This window comes from Corvus moneduloides, chromosome 4 (assembly GCF_009650955.1).
Source record: "Corvus moneduloides isolate bCorMon1 chromosome 4, bCorMon1.pri, whole genome shotgun sequence".
NCBI classification, from domain to species: domain Eukaryota; kingdom Metazoa; phylum Chordata; class Aves; order Passeriformes; family Corvidae; genus Corvus; species Corvus moneduloides.
Window position 1 is genome coordinate 41,138,359 of NC_045479.1, and position 23,451 is coordinate 41,161,809.

The following is a 23,451-nucleotide window of genomic DNA, read 5'->3' on the forward strand; positions in this document are numbered from 1 at the left end:
ATCTTAAACTGCAGCAAATAAGGCATTCTAGACTGAATACTATTGTACAAAAGAAACATTTGTAAATACAGTACTACATCAAATATACTCCCATTAAGACAGCTATATATAATTTTTAAAACTCATTTTAAAGCCATTCCAAAAATATATAATGTTATGCACTATTATGATAATACAGTGTTCTACTGTCATATGACTAAAAGGCAAACATATACCCCGACATTTATATAATAATAGCACAGTAATGGTTTCATAGGCTATTTACTGTTGTGATCACACAGTGCCTGTTTCCCAGACTCTTTTCAAGAGTCTTCCTCAAAACTGCTGGGAGGCAGTAAACTAGGTATTTGTAAGACTGTGTTTTAAATTTAAAAATCTATTTTTGATCCAAATTGATATTTGCATTTTTTTTAAATTTAGCTGAATACAAATGAGTTTTAAATTTTGCCCCCCAGCCAGTTCTGAGGAACAAGTACATTCATCTGAGACCTTGTATGGCATACTTAAACACAGAGCAAATTTTTATGTTCAAGATATAAACCCTAGAAAATATGGATTTATAATGAAAACATTGATAGGCATTTAACCATAGCTGTATGGATGGTTTATGCTATACAGTATCAGTCTTACTTTTATTTTCTTTTGGACCATGCGAACAGACATCTGTAGTAGTACATCTCTGGTGATACACATTACGGAAAACTATGGGGAAGTTATAACATGTATTATAGAAATTCTATCTCTGAACATAGTAACAGACAATATGAACTGTCAAGTCACACAAAGTTTGACAGCAACTACCATACTTTGAACTCACAAGACTAAGGTCTTTTCTAGACTTTCTGTTGTTAAAACCATATTTGGCAAACAGTATGCACACAGATATTTCATTGAGATGAGCAGTTTGAGAGTTCAGAGGAACAAATACATACAAATAATTCATGTATGCAAATGTTTTCAATATCTGCTCCTGAAAGTAATCCTTTATGTTAACAGATTACTGCTAAACATCCAATTTTGAGACCCAGTAATTTTCTGTTCACTATTAATTTCAATTTTATGAAAAGACATTCTATTGAAACTTAGAATTAACAAAGGTTTAACAAAACAATGAGAAACTATACTATAGATATTTACTTAATAAAGACTTACACCATATGCCCAGCACCATCTTCATACAGATGCATTGTAGTTTAATCTAGTGCTAGAAAAGTATGGTTTCCTACTAGTAGTTATTTTAGTAATTAAACAGTACACAACAATTTAATATTACCTAGGACTTTATTATACAGCAGAAAAACCCCAACCCTAAGTCTACCCCTGTAATTTCTTCATTTCTTTTACAAGTACCATAATTTTCTTTGATCTACAGGAGAGGAAAAGCCAAATTATCACATGCAAAAAATGTGATGTAAGCAGCACAACATTCAAAGTGTTAAAGAAATAAAGGGTCTTTTTTAAGAAATGAGACCCATAATAATTAAAAGACACAGCAAAGCATTATAAGCTATCTTTTTACTTTACAGCTTGGTGGTCTGCTTCAGAAAACATATGTACATGGAATCTGTATATTCATTACTTGTATCAGTTGCTTCTTGGTATGCACAAAGCAGCTGAAGTAGTTTTTATACTACAAGTTTGGTAGGGATTGTTGTGATTTTAAAGTGGGTTTTTTTAAATACTTCATTTCTGTGAATTAAATCCTGGCAGGTGCTGAGCGCATCCTACATTTCCAAAGAAATTCAGAGCATTTAGCTCAAATAAACCAGGCTCAAGGAGCACCACGTCTTTGTCACACAACAGACACAACACGGTTGTAGTCATTACTGGCAGCGAAGAAACCTTGAGCCAATGTGATGGTAGTTTGCATACGGGCGAAGATTGTGCTTTTTACCCAGTGCTCTTGCTTTTCTTAAAATACTTGTTCCTAAGGTCTCAGGGTGTACTTTCTGTATGAGTGACTCCTAGACGGGAAGCTTTTCATATAGTCCTGGTGTGCAGAACAGCAAATGCCTAGTGCCATCTACTGGGAGCGCCTGCTCCTGCTCAGACTTGCCGTCATGTCTATAAAAAATGTTATGGGCAAACAGTGCACTGGGTTTGCACACATTGAAACATTTAGTCCTAACTTCAGACAAAAAAATATTTTAAAAATACAATTTGGAAGAACAGATCCGCACTCCAGGTGATAATATACAAACAGAAAAAGAACAAGTAAAAACACTTCACCAGCACAAGTGAAAATCACAAGCGCTTACAAAATAGTGGTTCAAAGAAGGGACAGGTCGCCTCTATTCTAAGACACCTCCCAATAGTATTTGATAATTTCATTGGGGGAGCGGGGAGGTGAGGAGAGAAAAACATCACATTTCTGATCTACAACTATCTATTAAATATATATTATATATTTCATTGTGTTACTTGGTTCCTTACAGGAAGGACAGAGGTACCATTCCAAGCATAGAAATTGAAACAATACTTTCATTCAAGTTCTTGTCCTGCAAATATTTAACTGCATAGCATTTAAAACATTGTTAGAAAGCCCCATTTACTGCTCTGATGGCACTTTGCTCTGTTACTCTGAGCACAGTTTTCTGAAGGTTAAAAAGTCTCATTCCATATGGAATTTGCCACTGAATTAGAAGGTGGCCAAGCTCCACACTGTCCCAGACTCTGTGTACACACGGCATGCTGGTATGGTTACAGGACTGCAATTCACACAGAACGGGATGGTGGGAGAAGTACTAGCTCAAAGTGTAATGTTATAAAAAACTCATGAGAACTTGGGGTGTTTTCTGTATATTCAGAAGCCAAAGTCACAGGGCATTGTGGCATTTGAGCAGATGTTGGCTTTACATCTCCTTCCCATGTTTTATTTGATACATGCTATGCCATTTACTTGCAACCTCCTAAATACACCACACACAAAAAAACAAACCAAAGGCAAAGCAAGCCTATGTTAATTTTTAAGCATCTGGGGAATTTAGATTACTCTTAAAAAAATGAGATATGTGATTGTATATTATTCCACTGTTAGCAGATGAATTTGGGCTTATTATATATAAATCTCTCTCTATATATATATCTCTATAAAGTAGTCAGTCAGTGGAACTCAATCTATTAATGGTCCCACAGCTAGGGAACTAATGGATGGGAATAAATAGTAGTGTTAACTTTTTATTCCAAAATGTGACTACTGGATTATGACAGAAAAACAACTTGACAAAATAGCTAATGCAGTGCTTTGCCAACAGGTACAGAACAGCAAAACCTCTCATGGGCTGTGTGTGTTTCTAGCTGATCAGCTTGGAGATCTTCTTTTCAGAGTGGGAACGAAATGGCGAGAAGACTGAGTGTCCCCATTTTAAGGTAGACACTAGCAATATGAGCACACATCAAAAGGTGCATAATGAGGGCTAAGGAAATTTGCTTACCCTATATTTTTAGGATTTTAAATCTGGCTCAGCAGCAAATATAACAGGAAACTGAGGTCAAGCTGACACAATGTGGGTTATTCTCTCTCTTCCTCAATATGTGTTTGCAACTCCTATGAAGGTTAATGGGAGTTCTGTGCACATGTGGGGGAAATGGAACGTAAATGCTGCAAAAATTGGACTCAGATTTAGTTCAAATAAAGTCTAATAAGCCTTAGGAAAATCCATCAGCTTGAAAACTGATGTCTTATCACTGAAAAAAAGTCATTAAAACATCACCTCCATATGCTTGCAAAGTCCAGGTCTGGGAGAAACGGCTTGTAACATTCTGCACTCTTATGAACTAGTTGTGAGTGTAGCACAAACAGCCAAGCTGGCTCGTTTTTGAGGCTTCAAACACAGATCAGCCAGGACTGTATCTTTTTTATTTGGGTGTCAAGACAATTCCTAGTAATGTTCAAAATTAACTCAGTACAGCTTATATTTTCTCCCACATAACCCTGTAGACTGACATTATTATGCTGATATTACAGACTGTTGACGTTTAAGTGAAACACAAAATACTTAGGTTCAAGGTTTTCACAATATAATCAGTTTGTGGAGGTGGGGCCTTATGGCACCCTTCCCAGACCTAATGGACAAATCTGGACCTTACAGGAAAAGTGCAGCTGCATGTGGGCATTAAATTGCATGTTTCCATTTAGTTATGTAGAGAAGTGTCATGTAACTAAAGAATATGCTGTCAGAGCAATGAAAGAATTAAGATTTAAATTCTGCACACTTTCTGTACATAATTTTCAGTATAACGTATTTGATTTATAATAAAAATGTGGAAAGAAACACATGGAGTATAACTATAGTATATTGCTAAAGATTTTGGAAAATATTTTGAAGTCCTATGATTTAACAGCAAAGTGAAATTTTTAGATATCCTCTTTCAAAATTAGGAATGGTGCTTTATAAAATATTTTCAGTTTAATTACACAGTTTTTGCCAAGAATGAGGAAAATAATATAAAATTTAAGAGATGATATTTTGGACGAGGAAGTCAGACAGCATTTCCAAGCTTCTTAAATCTCAGATATGAAATCACTCACTCAAGCCAGTGACTTTTACCAAAAAAAAAAAAAGTCCAAATAAACTTCTGCTCCAAAGGAAAAGTTAAACAGAGCAACCCATAGCACATTGTTTCCTGCAGCAGAGACACCCGTTCCTACAAGGGCCTTCGTTATGCATGACACAACAAGCAGCACCCATTCAACCTGAGGGAAGCCCACAGGCTCGCAGGGCCACTGGCTGGCTCTTTGTCACCAAATGCAGCAGGTTGAATGCAGACATCACTGTGATATCCTCACCAACAAAACCAGAGGCAAAGAACAGGGGCTGAGTAGGGAAGAAAAAAAAAAAGAAAAAAAAAAAGATGAGAACAAATTAAAACATCAAAAATGTTAAGATACATTCACAGAAAAAAACAATACTTAAAATTTTATAAGATTGCCACATGGGAGCACAATTCTAAATGCACTTTTCTTAGTGTGGTTAACCCATTTCTGCTACCCTACCCCCCAACATTTTGATATGTATTACACAGTATTCAGTGAAACCATTTTATATGCTACAAAGTGAGAGGAACTGGACATTTTTATAGGGGGCATTCACAACAGCTGCTTTAGATACAAAACTGAGAGCAACTTGGGGTAGCAGCCTAGTCACAAGTGCAGAGGTACTAAGGAAAAAAAACCTTAGAACCTCAGCTAGATAGTAGGAATCCTGCTTGGAACAACCAGGAATGCTGGGCAGATCAAACATGCAGGCTTTTTCTATTTATTTTATTTAAACCAAAATCAAAGTCCAAAACATTTCTGAATGGTGAATGCTGGAAACCAGTCATTGCTAAAAATTGTTCTTTTGATGACTTGTCTGAGGAATGTGACATTTCATTGTAATAAACTTGCCAGATATCTTAAAACCATGGCTTTTCAAGGGCAGGAAATAATTCATGTTGTAAACTGTCCATGAGATATATTTAAACAATCTTCCAGCCAGTTCAAATATATCAAAACAGAGAGATGGCAGTCATGAGATTTTATTCCAGAAGGGTTTAATGCACAAATACTAATTGTTCCATTCACCCCACATTGGGAAAGAGGAAATGGCAGCTGCATTATAGCCCAGCCATGCACAGTCACAGCTCACTTCAGATTATGTGATGTGGGACTAGAGCCAATCCCCAACCGAAGCCGGTACAGAAACTCTCTGGGACTCTCGTGGAAGCAGGATCAGGCCCCAAGTGGCTGTGCAGCAGCAGGGCAGGTCTCCCAGCCTCCTCTCAGGCCCACTCCGTCGTCTGTGGCAGCCCAGCAGCCGCGGGAGGCAGCGTCCTGCCATGGCCCGCAGCAGGGGCTATGCCAACGCGGGGCAAACTGACTACGGTCTCGTCCCGAAGAACAAGATTCTGAGAGGAAGGACACTTGTAGAACCCCCCAAGCAGGTGTAGACGCCCCATCCCTGACAGCATTCCATGTCAGGCCGGACGGGACTCTGAGCAACCAGATGTAGTTGAAGTTGTCCCTGCTCATTGCTGGGGGGTCGGATTACGTGGCCTTTAAAGGTCTCCTCCGAGCCAAACCGTTCTATGAGGATTCCATGACTACAACAAGGACCCAGCCGTACCCGTTACCAAACCGGTCTGGCATCTGAGAGAAACCTGCCCGCATCCGCACGCCTCAACTCGGTCGTACCCAAACCAAACTCGCGGCGAGCCGTGCTGCCCGACGGCGGCGTGGCAGGGGGCCGGGCGGGCATTGCAGGGCGGGCAGCCCGTGAGCGGCATCACACGGACACAGACACGTCCCTGTCATAGCGGCAGCGGAGTCGCGTGAAAACCAACGCGAACCCCTCCGGAGCAGGCCGCCGGGAGACCAGAGGGCTGCGCTCAGCCCCGCCGAGACTCCGCGCTGGCCCCACTGCCGCCCCGCAGCCCCCGCCGCCGGCACTGCCCCAGCCGGCACTGCCCCGCAGCCCCCGCAGCCCCCGCAGCCGGCACTGCCCCAGCCGGCACTGCCCCAGCCGGCACTGCCCCGCAGCCCCCGCAGCCCCCGCAGCCGGCACTGCCCCAGCCGGCACTGCCCCAGCCGGCACTGCCCCGCAGCCCCCGCAGCCCCCGCAGCCGGCACTGCCCCAGCCGGCACTGCCCCGCAGCCGGCACTGCCCCGCAGCCGGCACTGCCCCCCGCGCCGGGCCGCCCCGGGCTGAGGCCGGTGCCGGGCTCCGGCAGCGGCGGCATCGAGCGCCCCCTGCTGGCGGGAAGAGCGAGGCGGCCCGCGCGAGTGGCGCCGCCTGGCGGCCATTGCCCAGCGCACTCCTGCGAGACGCTGCACTGACAGCCCCGACCACCGCCACCTCTCCGCCCTCCTTCTCCTCCCTCCTTCGAGTGTAAACAGCTTAAAGGAAATTATTTGAAATTCCCGGGGATTAGAAAATAGATCCTGGCCTCTTGAAAATGTCAAGTATTTCAGTGTTCACCATAGTGTTATTATTTACTCTCATTTATTCATAGACTCAGAGGATATATAAGTCCTGACAGCCCAATAAAATACCACTGAGCATCCATGAAAGTACTTTATTGCAGTTAATCTATTTTATTCTTTTGTTACTGATGCTTTGATAGCTATTTCTATTTACTCTGTACATTACAGCGATGCCCAGTAGTTCCAGTGGGAGGGGACCTCCGGGTGCCAGGTACTGCACGGACACAAACCCTGCTGCAGGAAGCTTACAGACCCTGGTAAGAACGGCTTGTGAAGAATCAGTAAAGAGAAGTGCAAAGTCAAATTCATTGCAATTAACACATTTGGTTTGGAGGTGCTTCACTCCTGCCTGCCAACTCTATGGGTACAAAGAACAGACTGAGGGAGAATGACAGTAACATTACAACAGGTTCGTAGCTTCCTTCTGCTCTTTCTGTGGTGCAAGCTTGGCCATAGCCTTCAGCAAGCTCAGGTGCCACGTTTATGTCTCTCACTTACTTAAGAGGAATAGCCAGAGCATGACAAGAAGCATGGGAAGAAGTCCAGAGAAGGGCAATGATGCTGCTGAAGTGTCTGGAGCACAAGTCTGATGAGGAGTGGCTGAGGAAGCTGGGGTTGGTTAGCCTAGAGAAGCGGAGGCTCAGGAGTGATCTTATCACTCTCTTCAACTACCTGAAAGAAGGTTGTAGCCAGGTGGGGGTCAGCCTCTTCTCCCATGCAACTAACAGTAGGATGAGAGGACACAGCCTTAAGTTACACCAGGGGAGGTTTAGGTTGGGCATTAATAAGAATTTCTTCTTAAAGGTGATTACAAAGGTCATTAGACATTGGAATGGACTGCCAAGGGAGGTGCCATGGTCTAGTTGGCACAGTGCTGTTCAGTCAAAGGTTGGACTTGATGATGTCAGAGGTCTTTTCCAACCTAAATGATTCTGTGATTCTACGAAAACACCATTCTGGGAATAGCACTGCTGGTGGTTTAAACTCCCACGCTATACATGCCTAGCCCTCTACAGGTTAAGCAAAGCCCCCATGCCAGTGCTGTAGGCATGGGCCTGAGCCCCAAGGGAGCCCAGCCATACTGGTACAGTGTGGATGCTAAAAGGCAGGAGCAGAGGAATTTTCCAGCTGCTGAAGCATTTTGTGAAGTTTTTCTTTCTCATGCTTTAGCTGAGAAACAGTGAAAGATGGTTTTGTAACCTAATTCTCTATCTCTGCACCTGGGTTTGTTTTCCAACCTTGTTTTGGTACTCTGGAAAAAATATTTTGAATGGGTGTTAGAGAACCTCAGCCAATCCTTCTAGGCGGTGGCTGGTCAAGCGACCAATCATATCATGCTCTCTCACATAGAAAGATATATAACCTAGCTTATAAATAATAAAATAATTCCTTTTCTCCTTGGATTTGGATTGTGTCGTTTCTTGCCGGTTCTCAATAAAACAGCGACAGCACAGCACCCCACCTTGCCAGTGCTAGGGCCAGGTGACCTGGGGACAGCAATGCTAACATGACTGTCACATGCCTGAGCCACAGTGAGTACTGCAGCGTTGCACCTCCACCACACAGACTTACCACCCCCCATGTCTTTATTGCAGCACTGCAATATGCCACTTCCTCTAAGGACAGATGCTACACGTAGAGGTCAGAGCAGAACTCACAGCTCAGGGAAGGGGATCATGCTTTTACACATCACTTTTGGGGTTTGGTTTTGGTGGATTGTCCTGGCTTTTTTTAGCATATGCTGCTTGCTGTACTGCCTGCAACACCCAGGACACTATTGGCTCCTCCAGAGCTGTCCCCAGGTGTCATCAGACCCCTTGGAGCCCCTTCAGTGCACTTCACTCTTTAACAGAGCACAACATGGATCTTCCATCTGCCTGGCTCTCATAAGATGGACACCATGCTCAGCAATAACTTGTAAATCTTGTAAGTATATATAATACAAATACAGCAGTAACTATGTCATTAGTTGGGTTTCAGAAGCAGTTTTCTAGGATATACGTTGTAACTCCAGGGAAGCCTTCCCTTTAGGATCCTAATGTTGGCATATATTAGAGAACTACCAGCTTTCAAGAGCTTCTGTATTGTCCCTTGTGGACATTCAGAAAACATAAGTTCAGCCCCAAAATGATTAGCTATAAAGTGGCATAGGTGGTCTGTCAAATTTGTCCTTCAGAAATAAAGAACTTTGTATGTACTCAGCTAATGTTTTTTCAACCTCTGTCTGCAACTAGAAAAATTTATTTGGGCGAAGGACAACTTGAGAGATTAAATTCTGATATTACCACATCTTGTTTTTAAGAGCAGTAAGGGAAACATCAAGGGTCTCAGGAGCTTGTAACACTACTGGTTTAAATTTTTCCATATTCAGTGTTATTCCTGACAACTCAGGTCCAGAATTCCTAAAATTACATGAGAATCCCAGCTCTCACAAGAAAAAATGTGAAGTTTTAGCTCTTTACAAGTAAATTTAAAAAACATCCACAAATTCTTAAGAGAAGAATCAGGGTTTTTTCTTGCCCCAATACTGAGACCTTAGTAGTGTGGGGCTTCTACTTTTTTTCCAATTTCCCTTCCCCCAGCCCCAAGTCTCTGGCCTCATTTGGAGGGCAGGAAACAATTAAGAGATAGGCACACACTAGTCAGAGAGCCAGGCTCCCAGGTTCTTGTCAAGAATTCCTATGTCACTGGAGAAAGCAAAGAGCAAAAAAATTGCCGCACTGAAGAAAGCCAAACAACTAGAAGTTTGAAAGCAGTAAAGGCTTGGAAGTCTACTGTACTCAAGTGTTAAATTAACAGTTTCATTTTTATCAGTATTTCTTTTGTAAAGTTTTTTTCAGCCCAGCAATGTTTGAACAGTTGTTTTGCAAAGTGTTAACTTACTTATTTTGAGAAAAAGCAAACTATAAACAAATATTTCCCTGACAAAACTAAGTGGAGTATTTTGTATATATATTTATTTCAGTTTTAACATTTGGTTATTTTTTTATTTGGCTTTCGCTTACCTAAAGCTGCTGCCAGTCAGAGTCAGCAGACAGGACAAAGCAACCCTTGGGAACTGCAGGAACAAAAGGTGCGGCCTAAAGAAAGAACCACATGAGCAAGTGTTTCAGTAGATCACATCTTTCTGTGTCTAAACAATTCTTTACTCCCTAGTATTTTTCCATAACACATTCTGTGCTAACACCAAAGGCCTTGGTCTTTCCTGCTCTCTGCATTGCACTTGGCTTCAAGGGACTTTATTGTTTGCAGGTAATGTCTCGGATTTGTCATTCTGTATGCTACGGTGGGGGCAAAGGCAATGTTGAATAGCTTGTAAGAGATGTTTCATAAACCATCATGAAGCTGCCAGCTGTGACAAGAGACTGGAGTACAGGAAATTTTCAGCAGAGGTCTGATTACTGCTGGTTATTTATCAGTGAAAGAAGGAGGGAAGAGTTCCAGTTCCTACTTCAATCCAAGATCTCTAATCCTGAAATTTGCAGTGTACCAACTATTGTCACACTTATACACCTCATTACCTGGGCTGTCCTAGCCTCCCAACAGCCTGAGAGAACCATGAGGAGGCAGCCTTCAGACCTCAAAAAAACACACAGCCTGTGAAAAGGCATTTGTGCTTTATAATTACATTTCTGGACAACTGCATGCTTCAATGCACTGTACTGTATTTGAAATATTTGGCACAAAGTAGTAAAGGTAACTGACAAAAGCTTGGGAAAGGATCATTTAGATTAGATATGAGGAAGAAATTCTTCACTGTGAGAGTAGTGAGACACTGGAGCAGGTTGCCCAGAGAAGTGGTGAATGTCCCACCCCTGGAAGTGTTCAAGGCCAAGTTGGACGGGGCTATGAACAGCCTGGTCTAGTGGAAGGTGTCCCTGCCCACAGCAGGGGGGGTTGGAACTATATGATCTTTAAGGTCCCTTCCAACCCAAACCATTCCATGATTTTATGAAATTTACCTTTTTGGGCTCTGGATTTTCGTGTGCTTGTACATCTATTGATAATGCAAACTAGGTGTCTTCAAAAGTTTGTGATTTGCTATTTGCTATTAAAATACCTTGCAAAGCTCACTGTCTGATGAGAATAAAATACTTTAATCATTAACAGCTAGCATAATGATAAAGAAAATTATAAATTTAAGCTTCTCAAAGACTTATTGAAGAGGAATTAAGCATTCTAAATGAAATTAATTGCATTAACCTTACAGGTCTACAGAAGTACTGTAGCATATAACTTGCACACTTGTCTGCATATATTCCTCCCCTATACAATATTATCTTCTCAATTACAGCCACAGAAACCTGAAGTATTAGACCTGAATTCCCACTTCACTTTTAAGACTCTCAATTAAAGCATGTTCCCCTTAGCTGTTTGTGCTGGAATGTGCAAACCAAATGGCAATCCTGTCTACTTTTAGGAAGTTTACATTGTGCCCTAATAAAAGAGGAAATTACTGACATACCTCGTAATATTTGAGTGGAACACCAGGAAACGTCACGCTTTAAACTTGAAGTTAGTACTCCCATTAGAAAGAAGCCTAAACAGTGAAGTTCAAAACCTATTTGTTTTCTTGAATTTTACATATTCTCTTATACTGGATTTTGTTCTTAAACCCTTCCCAGAGCAACTGAAACTCCAACCTAAAAAACCTTCCTGCAAGACGCACATAAGACATTTTCAAGTATCAGTTTGGCTTTAGAATACTGTCAGATCCGGGTGTTTTAATGGCCCTTACTTACAGGAATGATCATTTGCAAAGCAAGCAGAGAAGCCACTAACTGGGAAGTCTATTCAGCGTTTCATAACATGAACTGTAGCGGTTGTCCCCACACCTGCAGAGCCAGCAGGGCTGGAGGTGGCAGAGCCTGCCTGGGCACAATAAGCATGACACACACCACAGCTGCTCAAGCTCGAGGGGTGCACAAGGCCCTCCCCAGTCCCACGGCTTCCTCAGCTTCCTCACGGTGCCCACAGGCCAGTCCTCCTTCTCCTGTGAAATGGGGTTATACAGTCCAATCTATTGATGGTACTTAGGTATCCTTTTCATATTCTAGCTGGGAAGCTTCAGCAGCAATGCCTTCTATATTCCTCCTGTTAACAGCGGGAGTAGGGAAAGAAGAAGAAAAGTATAAAGGTTGAGATCAGGCAAAAAAACAGAGGAAAGCAGGAAAAGAGAATGAGCAGAAATGCTCACTTGCTCACACTGAGTCCCATTCTGTGATACAAAATTGACAAGCATTTCCTTATGGACTAATACCCTCCATATTTTATCCTTAGGCTTCATAAAGGTTCCCACTGAGGTGAATCAGAGATATTTTTAGGATTTCAGCCTTTAGTCTGAGCTTTATTACCCAGGCTTTGGTCCTCCATCTAAGACAGATGAGATTCCCACAACAGATTTTAGATTATCATACAGCCTAAAACTATTATCTTTCCAATAAAATAATCATTAAAAATCTTGGAAAACAAACGAGATTCTGAAACCTTTGCACACAGTTCAGCATAATTTCACTGATTTTAGCTGTTGACAAAAAGATATGTTATGTGAGGAGGCACCATATATCTGTGTTTCCATTTATATTAAAATGGTTATCCAGAGTAGAAATATGATTTATACTTAGAAAAACACTACATCTGAGCAGAAAACAAAGACATGTATTTAATTTTCATCTAATTACCAAACTGTGCTAACATTCTCTCTAGCATCAGCTGCCTAAAATGGAAAGCTCACAGTCTTTCACAGGAATAACCCTTTCTGGATGCTGAACTGGCCACTGCATTGTTCCCCTCTCCCACTAGAGAAAAAACAGCTTAGCAACAACAAGGCTGGTCTGCTGGTGTGACTAAAGTCCGAGGGTGTGTCCAGGGGTGTTGCAGTGGGGATCCTGCAACACGCATATATCAAACCAGGAGTCCCGTGGAAAGGAAATATATATGGACAGACAGATTCTTGATAGCTGTTTCAGAGATGTTTATTTCTCCAGCCGCATGGCCGGAGCTCTGCTGAGGAACTGTTCCAGTCACGGGACCAAGGGTCCTTCTGCCCGCGCAGGGAACACAAACCAACCAATGGGAACGAGGCTGAGCAGGGGCAGGGAAGCCCCGTGTCTGTGCCCTCAGGGCCCCTCTCCCAGGGCTACACGGCGGGGGAGGGACCCCAACACCTCACCCGTTTTATTTTTATAAAAGGAGAATGAAAACAACTGGATAAACATAACAAGAACAGTTTCAAAACAAAACAAGCCACCCTCCTGAGTCTTTAAATGTCCAAACAGATTCTCTGGAACATCTTAGGGCTGACAGAAGGGAGACAGAATTCTCTGAGCATGCTTTGTGGGGAAACTGAGGCAGGAGAGGGTTTAACTTCTTCCCTCCCCCTTTTCATCCCCCACTCGGCATTGGAAAGGGATTTTTGGGGAAACAATTGGCAAAAGCATGGTTTTGTGAGGGAAACCATGGATGAAAAAACGGATTGGGAATACACTGGGGGTAATAGGACATAGGGTAAAAGGGAAAGGTGGGATTAGGAAAGGGAGACTGTAAGGGGGACTTACAATGGAGATACTGTCTAACATGACTACGATTTTTTGCATATATACTGCCTTTTACAGGAACACCATCAGGCCCAGTGACCTGCGATGCTTGTAACCCTTTTCTACCTCGTATAATTTTAAATTCCACCACCTCTCCATCTCCCAAGCTTGGGATGCATTTTTCAGGGTTATTCTTTTTAATAGCAGTTCTATGCACGAATATGTCTTGCTGGTTGTCACACCTTGTTATAAAACCATAATTTTGCTTAACATTATACCATTTTACTATCCCTAAGGTCTTAGTTACTATGATCTTTTTCCGAGTGGCTGCTGTTTTCTGTCTCGCTGCGTCTTTGCTCTCTCCTTCGGTCGCTCCCGTGTTGGAATTGTCAGGGCTGCTGGTGCCTGCGCGCTCTTCCCGGAGTCGCGTTCGGGGCTGCGCGGGCCGGGCCGGGCCGCGCCGCTCAGTTCTCCGCGCGTCGCCTCCTCTGGTCGCAGCTTCGCTGCCAATGCCGGGCGCTGCATCCACGTCTCGGCCGGGCCCCCGAGCGACGACCCCCCCGCGCCCTGCTCCAGCGCGTGTTTCGGTTCGGCGCGGCTCCGTTCCACCGCCATCGCCGCCCGCCGCCGCCTGCGCGCCTCCCCTCTCAGTCGGGCGTTCACGGGGCTCGCTCCACCACGCGCTGCACAGGACCGGGCGGGCACCGCCGGGTCCCGCCGCTCCCGCCGCTCCTCGCTCCGCCACCGACACTGCGGCTCGCGTGGCTCCGCCCGCACGCGGGAACTGCCTCGCTGCTGCTCGCAGAGCGCTCGGCGCACGTGGCCTGGGCCGCACAGTCCCTGAGCCAGGCTTCCCTTCGCCAGGACACAGCTGACATTGCTCAGCAGTCTCGGTAACTAAATAATATTCACGAAAATATTCTTCCATCGGCATATATTTTGACTCAAATATTAACTGTGTCCAAACGGTTTTCCAAAAGCCCTTGGTAAGAATTAAATCCCAAGAAACATAGAAAAAGTTCTTAAACAACCATGCCAGGAAGTGTTTCAGTTCTTTCTGAGCTTGAATCAAGCTAAAATTTACAAATCGTTGTTCAAGAATCGTTTTAAGTTTAAGATAAATGTCCATATGCGGCTCTGAGAGCCAAGAGTCTTCCCACGGTTCCTCCATAGTTTAGATACGGAATAGCAAAGCAAAACCAAGAAGAGGAATCCAAAGTTTCCAGGGTTTACTCACACAAATCAGTCGCTTAGGGATCGGGGATCGTTCTGCTCACAAATCTCCACCATTTGTTGCAGTGGGGATCCTGCAACACGCATATATCAAACCAGGAGTCCCGTGGAAAGGAAATATATATGGACAGACAGATTCTTGATAGCTGTTTCAGAGATGTTTATTTCTCCAGCCGCATGGCCGGAGCTCTGCTGAGGAACTGTTCCAGTCACGGGACCAAGGGTCCTTCTGCCCGCGCAGGGAACACAAACCAACCAATGGGAACGAGGCTGAGCAGGGGCAGGGAAGCCCCGTGTCTGTGCCCTCAGGGCCCCTCTCCCAGGGCTACACGGCGGGGGAGGGACCCCAACACAGGGGCCATATTTTAAAAGCCTGAGAAGTGAGAAGATAATCAAAACAAATTAGTTTTTGAAGGCTGTACCCTCCCCAAAAGCAACAAGGGGAAAGGCATATTAATGCCTCCCTGTTCGGCAGCTGGCTCCCATGGACAAGAAAACTGTGGGCTTGGTTTCTCCTTATTTTACCACTAACATTTACACACAGCAGGGCAGTGGTACTGATCCCCTCTAAATAACCAAATAAATGGCCTGTGGGGATGTAGAGGACATCTGTGCTACACTGAGTACAAGGAGAAGAGGGAGGCAATTATTTCTCCTTTAAGTAATGCAGAAGAGGGTCCTTGCTCAAGGGACTCTCACTTGGTCCTTAGGGAGCATTGTAAAATGGAAAGAGATTTCATTAACATAGAGAGAAGATGGTGTGAGCCTTGTGAACAACAGATGAAATGGGAAAAGTGAAACTGCAAAGAGACACAAAAAAGCAGAGACTGCAAGGAAGGGGAGAAACTAGACAAGTAAGGAGTCCCCAAGCCTGGGAAGAAAGGATTCTTGGCTAAGGGCAGAAACCAGTGAGTCTCTCAGCCTTGCAAGTGCTCATACATCTGTCATTTGCAGATTGTTTCCCAATAGTTATGACTGGCAATACCTCTCAAAGGAAAGTAAATATAAGTCAATTGGGATTCCCCCCCACTCCTGCTCCTCCAAGATCTCATGCGCTAAAATAGTGCTGAGCTGCACTTTCATTTTCCCTGACTTGGTAGCCTGCCAACATACAGCATGTTCCTTTTACGGCAGTGAGTTTATAACTACAACGGTCATAAACTATTCTTAAATGGGTCTTTTCCGAGAATCACGATCCTTTCAACATCTTGAAAAATTTCTCATCTTTTCCGTTCCAGGCAGTCCTCTCCAGCACAGTGGTAAAGATTTAATTGCTTCTGGTGCTCAGATGATGAGATACAAGTGTTCTGGAAATAACCTTTTAATTTAACAATTCCTACTGGCAAGCCCAAATGCTTTTTGTGTTGCACACCAATAAAGGATTCATTCTCAATACTAAAAGAAAAAAAAATATTAAAAACTTCTGGGTTACTGCTGTGAATAGAAATATCCAAGGGGTACCCTAGCACTTCAAGACATGAAACCCATTTTTGCTATCAGATTGGTTTGAGTAGGTATGTCTCCCTCCCCACCATTATTTGCATTGTCAGGCTTACTAACACAGCAGTGATAACAAGCTTTCTATTCTATTTTTAATTTGGGAAAAATCCCATGCATCTTTCAGCAGAAAGTTAAATACGACTTCCTTTTATAGCAATGAACAGAAGCCCTTCAACAGAAATTTCTATTCTGCTTTTCTGGAACACCTTTGTACTAGCTTTTACTTCTCCAGGAAAAAAAAAAAAAAAGACTAATTTTGAAGATTAAACAAATACGTAATTTGGAATTGGTGTTCTTGTAAATTGTGTTACACAATACTCTGTAACTCAGCAGACTTTTTCCTCACCTTACAAAGATTATTTGCCTGGGTAATGATACACAATAGATACGTGACATGAGCAGTTTCTCTTAGGTAGAATATCTCATAAATGAAGCAAAGATAAAGCCTCCAGCTAACTAGTATGACTTAACAGGACTTCCAACCAACACAACAAAAAAGTACACCCTTTTCAAAAGAGCATCGTCTCACTCGTTCCACAATGAGATGAGTGCAAACCAGCCCTGCAGTGGTTTGCTGAGCATGCACTCCTGACCCACAGGGCACAGCCAGGCTGCAGGAGGGATGAAGGAAGCTGCCACTTCTGCTGCACAGAGAAGCTGAATTCTCAAACAGACCAGTTAAATTTGATGACCCTCTTTTATGAGGCACTGTAAGGAAATGTAGAAATGACACTTACTAGTTCACGGAAGGAGGCAAGGTCCCTGAACACATCACAGCCAAAACAGTTGTGATTCCAAACACGGTTTTGCCCTCCAGTTTAATGAGTTCTCAGAATAAAATCTGTATCAGTGAATAAAAACTCCCAACACTCCCTGCCACAGCAGGAAACTAAGGCATTCTCAATGGGTGCCATGGAGTTATTACAGTGTATATAGGAAATTAATCAACAATCAGTAGGTCTATGGCCAGAGATTTTAAAGATATTTAAAACTCTTTTAATTGAAAACATGGTTGGTGCTAATATCTGTCTATATGTATATGCACATAATGTGCCCATAGATGCCATGCACCCTACTAGAAAAATAAACTTCCAGTGCAAAAGACACATTTGTCTTGTTTGTATCGTTTAATTCATCCTGCATTCTTCAGCATTTGAAAGCTGAATTATCTCCCTGTATTTGTATCATTTCCTACTTGAGAAAAATATAATTTTTAGATCAGACTCTGAATCAGACCTGAGTATCTTGTACTTTGTAAAAATGTTTCTAAGTAAAGGGTTTATAAAATTTAGTTCTGATCTCTCTGTCAGGTAGGATAACTTCATTTCAGAGCAATTCAGGTGGTGGTTTCTTTTTTTATCATCCCAGCTGCTAGAAAAGCACTTCGAGTTAAAGACATCATAGCTGCCAATCTCTCCCCAGCAGTCTCCCTTAGACGGAAATTTTCCACGTGGCTTTCTCTACAAACCGATACCGCTCCTCACCACCGAGCGGTGCCAGCTGCCTTTGATACAATCACACGCTGCACAGCCCCGTGAGTTGTCCTTCAAACAACATCCTCAGCACACACCGGTCTACGCATATATCAACAGAACAAAAGCATCCTTTAAAAATGTACCTTTGATCGCACAGATTGTGTCACGATGGTATGCAGAGCAGCCTTATGAATATACAAGGAAACCTCAGCCTTTTCTCCAAAAATATTTTGGAAAAATTATAGCGTATAGAAGCTCTGACTTATTTATTGCACAAATAAAAAAAAAACCCACAAAAAAACCCCATAAAAGAATGCCTTGCACGCTGCAATAGGAACTCCTGAGTCTTCTCTTGTCAAGGGTGTACTTTTATTTTGATGAATAGCAGTGAGAAGACATTACAGCAAGTAAGGAAAGAGTATAACTTAAGCTTTGAGTGAATACCAAATGTTAATGACTGAAAAGAGAGAGCAAGGAAAACTATTTCTGTCCTAACGGCAATAAATTTGATTCAAATATAAGGTCCACTTGATTTTAACCCACTACCCAAATTTTCTGACATTTAATAACCAGGATTATATGTACATCTATTTAGGTAATTACAGGGATGAAAATATTTGTTCAAGACTCTCCTTCTTACAAAAGAAAATGTCAGAGTCATAAAATCACAGAATGGGTTGGGTTGGAAGGGACTTGAAACATCATCTGCTTCCAACTACTCTGCCATGGGCAGGGACACCTTCCACTAGACCAGGTTGCTCAAAGGCCCATCCAGTCTGGCCTCGAACACTTCCAGGGATGGAGGATCTACAACTTTTCTGGGCAACCTGTTCCTGTGCCTCACAACCCTCACAGTCAAGAATTTCTCTAATCTAATCTAAACCGACTCTTTCTCAGTTTAAAGCCATTCCCCCTTGTCCTGTCACTCCAGGTCCTTGTGAAAATCCCTCTCCAGCTCTCTCGTAGCCCCCATCCAGTACTGGAAGGGGCTCTAAGGTCTCTCCAGAACCTTCTCCAGGCTGAACAAACCCAGCTCTCTCAGCCTGTCTTCATAGAAGAGGTGCACCAGCCTCTGAATACCTTCCAAAGACAAACATTTTCAGTGAAAAATGTTATGAGGAATCTCTGTGAGTTGAATTGTGATTTTGATTCCAGTGCAGTTTAAAAATGCACAAACATAGCATTTTATTTTTTTAATTAGCTAAATATATTTATATTGTCTGTGCAGCATAAGGATCTGCACCTTTAGGCATCCTAAAGCTATTCTTCAAATTTTGAATAAAACAAGTATAAATTCTAGCAAAACCGGCTTAAATTATTTCCCTTCTCTTCAATTCTCTTTGAAGTGTCCAAAACACGAAGGTGTCTCTTCTAACTCTTTTAATAGATTGAAAATATTTGTTAAACTTCACATTTTTGTCAATCCACATTTCCCAGTCTTAAATGCATTCAAAAGGCAAAAATACTCATCCTATACCCCTCTGGCTGGACTTGCAGTAACCATGCAAAACCTTTTCTGCAAAAAGCACCTACCTTTGGACAAAACCCCCATAAATACTTTCTCCCGCTCTGTTAAAGCAGACTTACAGCAGTGCCAGGCCTGGCAGCAGCCACACAGGCATGCGTGGAGCCCCCTCAAACCGTGGTGCAGCTGGGGTGGCATAGGGCAACAATGCAGCCACCAACTTCGTTCTCCTCTTTCCTAAACCTTCAGCTACTTTCAAGGCTTTGTAATTTAGCTTTCCTCTGGATCAATATTCTAAGATAAATGTTGACGTTTTCTTTGCATAATCTGTCCCTAAAAGTGACATCTGTTCCACTTCCTTCAGCAGAGGCAGCAGCAGGCACACGCAGGCAGCCCCCCCGCCGCAGCCTGCTGTCAGGAACTTCATTAAGCATTGCCCCAAAATGCAGTTTGTTTCTGTCCTACTTGGACTCGTGCTCCAAAAAAAAGAAAATCCTACACTTACACCATCAGGACCCCTCCTTCCTGTCTTGGTTCTGGTATTTCACACCACTCTGAGACATCAGAAGTTCCCCAGCCACTCAGACATGCCCCCAGAGCATCCTCTGACCCCAGCACAGGGCCATTCTCCTGTAGTTCACTTCAGCACGTCTCAGTGAGAGCCTTCAGCATTCCTGGTCAGGATAAAACAATGAAGGACATGCCAGCTCTATGTCCACCTTAAGTATTTTTGAAGTAATAATTACTGATTAGAATTCTGATATATTTGCTCAATATGTCATTTTTATACCCTCAGTATGTGCATACAGAAAGATTCACATTCTCTTAGAGTTATCTACATGTTTGGAAATTCTATGTAGTTGCTTCGCAAAACAAATAAGAAAATTAATAAACCATAACCTATAATCAGTTAAGCCCATCTGCAGATTTCACTCTTTGTAACCCAATACAAAGAAAATAAAACACGCACATCAGATTATCAGGTTGGAAATAGGACTGTTTAAGAAACAGCAGAAGCAATTGCCTGAAGTAGTTGCAGTGACTACTTTCAAACTTGAAATCTGTTGTGCAGACCTTGCTCTGCACAAAACGTGTCAATGGAGCTGCCAAAGCTAATTTTTTTTTTAAAGAGAAATCTTTATCAAAGTCTATCAAGCTTTCCATCTCATTCTTATGAACGGCACTTCAGGAACTTTTAGCCGCATAAATATCAGACTGTAAGAAATTAGGCACACCAATGTTGATCACTATATTCCAAGATGATGGAGCTATCCTGTGCGCCTGAAATCTTTCCCTAAGGCTGCTCTTCCTCTTCTGACAGATTAGGAAATTTATCCTAAGCACTTGGGAAACAAGGAGGGGAAATTGTCAGTAAAAGAGAATGTACCTTGGAGGATTTTTGAAAGGTTTTTGCCTTTACAAAATCTCAAGAGGAAGAGGGTAATATCCATGTTTAAAAAGGAAGAAAAGACTGACTGGTGAATTACATGGCCATAAATCTATCTTCAACACACAGAAAGGTTTTGAAACAAAATACTAAACAATCCATAAATAAGCAATGAAAATTAGAAAGCAGTAAGCCACCATGATGGGCTTGCCAAAATCTAACCCCAGAACTAACATACTTCCCTTCTTTCCTTGTACTCTACAGGCAGAAGGAAAGCAGCAAATCAAAGAGACCTCAAATATAAAATACTTCTAGATAAAGCAAACTGGAAAAGCACCTCTCTTTTGGATCAAGGTCCTATATCACAGGTGCAGAGCTGCTAGAATAAACACACTCGTTCAGTGTTTCTCCTACTGATCAGGGCCAAAACCCAGCAAGTAATCCTACTAAAACTGCAGAGACACCAACCTCCAAGGGGTGTGAAACACCCTGAAGAGCTGAGCAGAACTCAAGATGGTCTTAATAAATTGGAGAAATGGTCAAAACCCAGCAAGATAAAATTCAATACAGCCAAGTACAAAGAATCACATTTGAACTTTAAAAGAAATCTTCAAATGCACAAAACAATCAAAAGTAAGAATTCCAGATTAGCAGCAGTACAGCAGAAAGGATGTCAAGGTTACAGTGACAATAAATTGAGCCAGCAGTGTGAAAGTATTAAAAATAATTTAAAAAGGCAGATAACAATCTGGAGTTTATTAAAAAGAGAAACATAATACATAACAGGAGGGACTGGGGAGGAAGTCTGGTCTGCTCAGTAACAGTGAGGTGTCAGTTGGAATATGCTCCTGGTTTGGGGTGTAGGACAGAGACAATTGAGGAAAGCCCAGAGGAGAAGTAAAAACAAAAAGAGTGGTTCAGAAAGACAAATCCCTGCGAAAAATGTTAAGCCTTTGGCTTGTTTAGTCTACAAGAGTGATTGTGGAAATGGGATAATGCTCTGAAAATCTTCCTCTCAAATAGCATTACATCACTCAGCTATTACACTGTCTTTATTACTGCCACAGTTATTACTTGACTGTCATTAGAGCAAAATGTACTGGTTTGTAATTCATATGTAACTGAGCAACAAAAAGGGCTTGTTTTTCCCCAGACAGCTACTGTATTTCACATTTTAAGACTTCATGGGAAGAGCCTAGAGTCTTGCAAAATATCTATTATAATCCTTCCCAACATGGTTCAACAACTGCTAGAATAAATTGGTACAAACCAGCACCTCTCAAGTTCAGAGGCAAGTAGCAAAGCTGCCTTGTTTTCGGATGAGGGATGCCAGGTAGCAGTTTAGATACCAGGAGCATCTGGTGGGTCCCTTCCCCAGTGAGCCACTAATTTGCTGCAAGATCTTGTCCCTTTCATGAACTTGCCTTTAAGTAAAAGCAGGAGTACACAGAACAAACACGTACACAGACAATTTGGTTTCTTGCATGAAAAGCAATGTTAAGAGGTGTGCCGTCAGCACAGTGTACTTTTCCACCATGTACACAAAAGATCTGATGAAACACTGATTTTAATTCTGAAAAAAAAAAAAAGGAAAAAATGAAGATACAGTCTAAAAGTACATTGCAAGCAGTTAAATATTAAAGCTTTGACCAACAGGCTGATTTTCCTTTTCTGTAGCCATTCAAAAGCAGAGATGATAATGCTATAGAAAACCCAAATCATTTTATTGTAGAGTTTCTGAATTTGCATCTCAAGGCTGTTATTTCACAGTTGACTGATCCACCTCTATTTTTCCACCTATCCCTGAGCTGGCAGCCAAAGCATCTGCTCCTGTCTTATTCCCATCTCTCTCACACACTTGTGCTATGGCTACTGACAGCGGTGTTGGCGTGCAGGAGTGGAAGCCTAACCAATCTGACCTGCAAGCCTTGGTTTCAGCGTTGTGCAGACTGGATCAGTGCACTACTGAATCACTCAGTACAAATCCAACTTGAACTGAGTGTAAGCTCTGACTGTTCATCATCAGGACACATTAGGATGGATCTGCATTGGTTTTATATTTAATATCGGGCTTCCTCCCAGCAGCAGAATGGTGACAATCTGACCCAGGTGGCAAAGCCTGCTTGTATATTTAACCATTTTTCTTAGTCAACTGAGCAACTTTATATCAAGCCAAAGCTTGCTCTTGAACCAGCTGCAGGAAAGCCAAGGACAGACTCACTGTGCTGCATGAACTGAAAGAGACATGCATGCAGCTCTCACCCACCAACCCACCTCGAAGGTCCTCGAAGTTGTTAAAATCACCTACACTCTCTGTGCAGGCAGCTGGAACAGCCTCACCTGCGGATTTCCCTGAGAACCATGCACTGGGTAATGGAGAGGAACAAGAACAGTGCAATCCTTCAGCCAGAAGGAACACTTTGTGGGCTGCTTTCTTTTGGCAGCAACTGGCACAGATCACTTCCCCAGGAAGCTGCTAAGGTTCCATGTGTTGAATTTTTTCCACTTTCATTGTGTGGTGAGAGTGAAAGTAGTGGCATTTGGCAGCTACATTCCATCAGCGCTATTGTTATTCCCTGGTAGTAGGGATTTGTTTTCCATCAGGTGAAACACAAAGGCGTTGTCCCCTTTTGGAAGAACATGGAGTTAAAGAGACCCATGGGGAAATACTTCCAAATGCCATGCACAACATTATTCTTAAAATTTCTTGGATGAGGTAGCATAGCTTCCCAACAAAACAATGTGTTAGCATGCTATGTGCATTTTGCTAGGCTGCTGCCCACAGTTCAAAGAAATCATCAGTCCTGATGTTCAGAAGCTACTGAAAGGAAAGAGTAAACTGGGAACTCTACAGAAGTCCTGTCCTTAGACTTTGTCTGTGCAACACTCAA

General features: G+C 42.5%; 1 protein-coding gene across 5 annotated transcripts in view; it reads right to left on the reverse strand.

Moving 5' to 3' along the window:
• Positions 1-23,451, reverse strand: part of MSRB3 (methionine sulfoxide reductase B3) — an 83,876-nt gene that overhangs the window by 56,417 nt on the left and 4,008 nt on the right. For 2 of the 5 annotated variants that reach the window (XM_032105170.1, XM_032105174.1), the window contains exon 2: positions 4,697-4,817. The exons of 1 other annotated variant lie outside the window; for it this stretch is intronic. In XM_032105170.1, coding sequence (XP_031961061.1) covers positions 4,697-4,817 — 121 coding nt within the window. Of the gene's footprint in view, positions 1-4,696; positions 4,818-9,969; positions 10,045-23,451 lie in introns of those variants that run through there. 2 more of the 5 variants (XM_032105173.1, XM_032105171.1) reach the window with 2 other exon arrangements.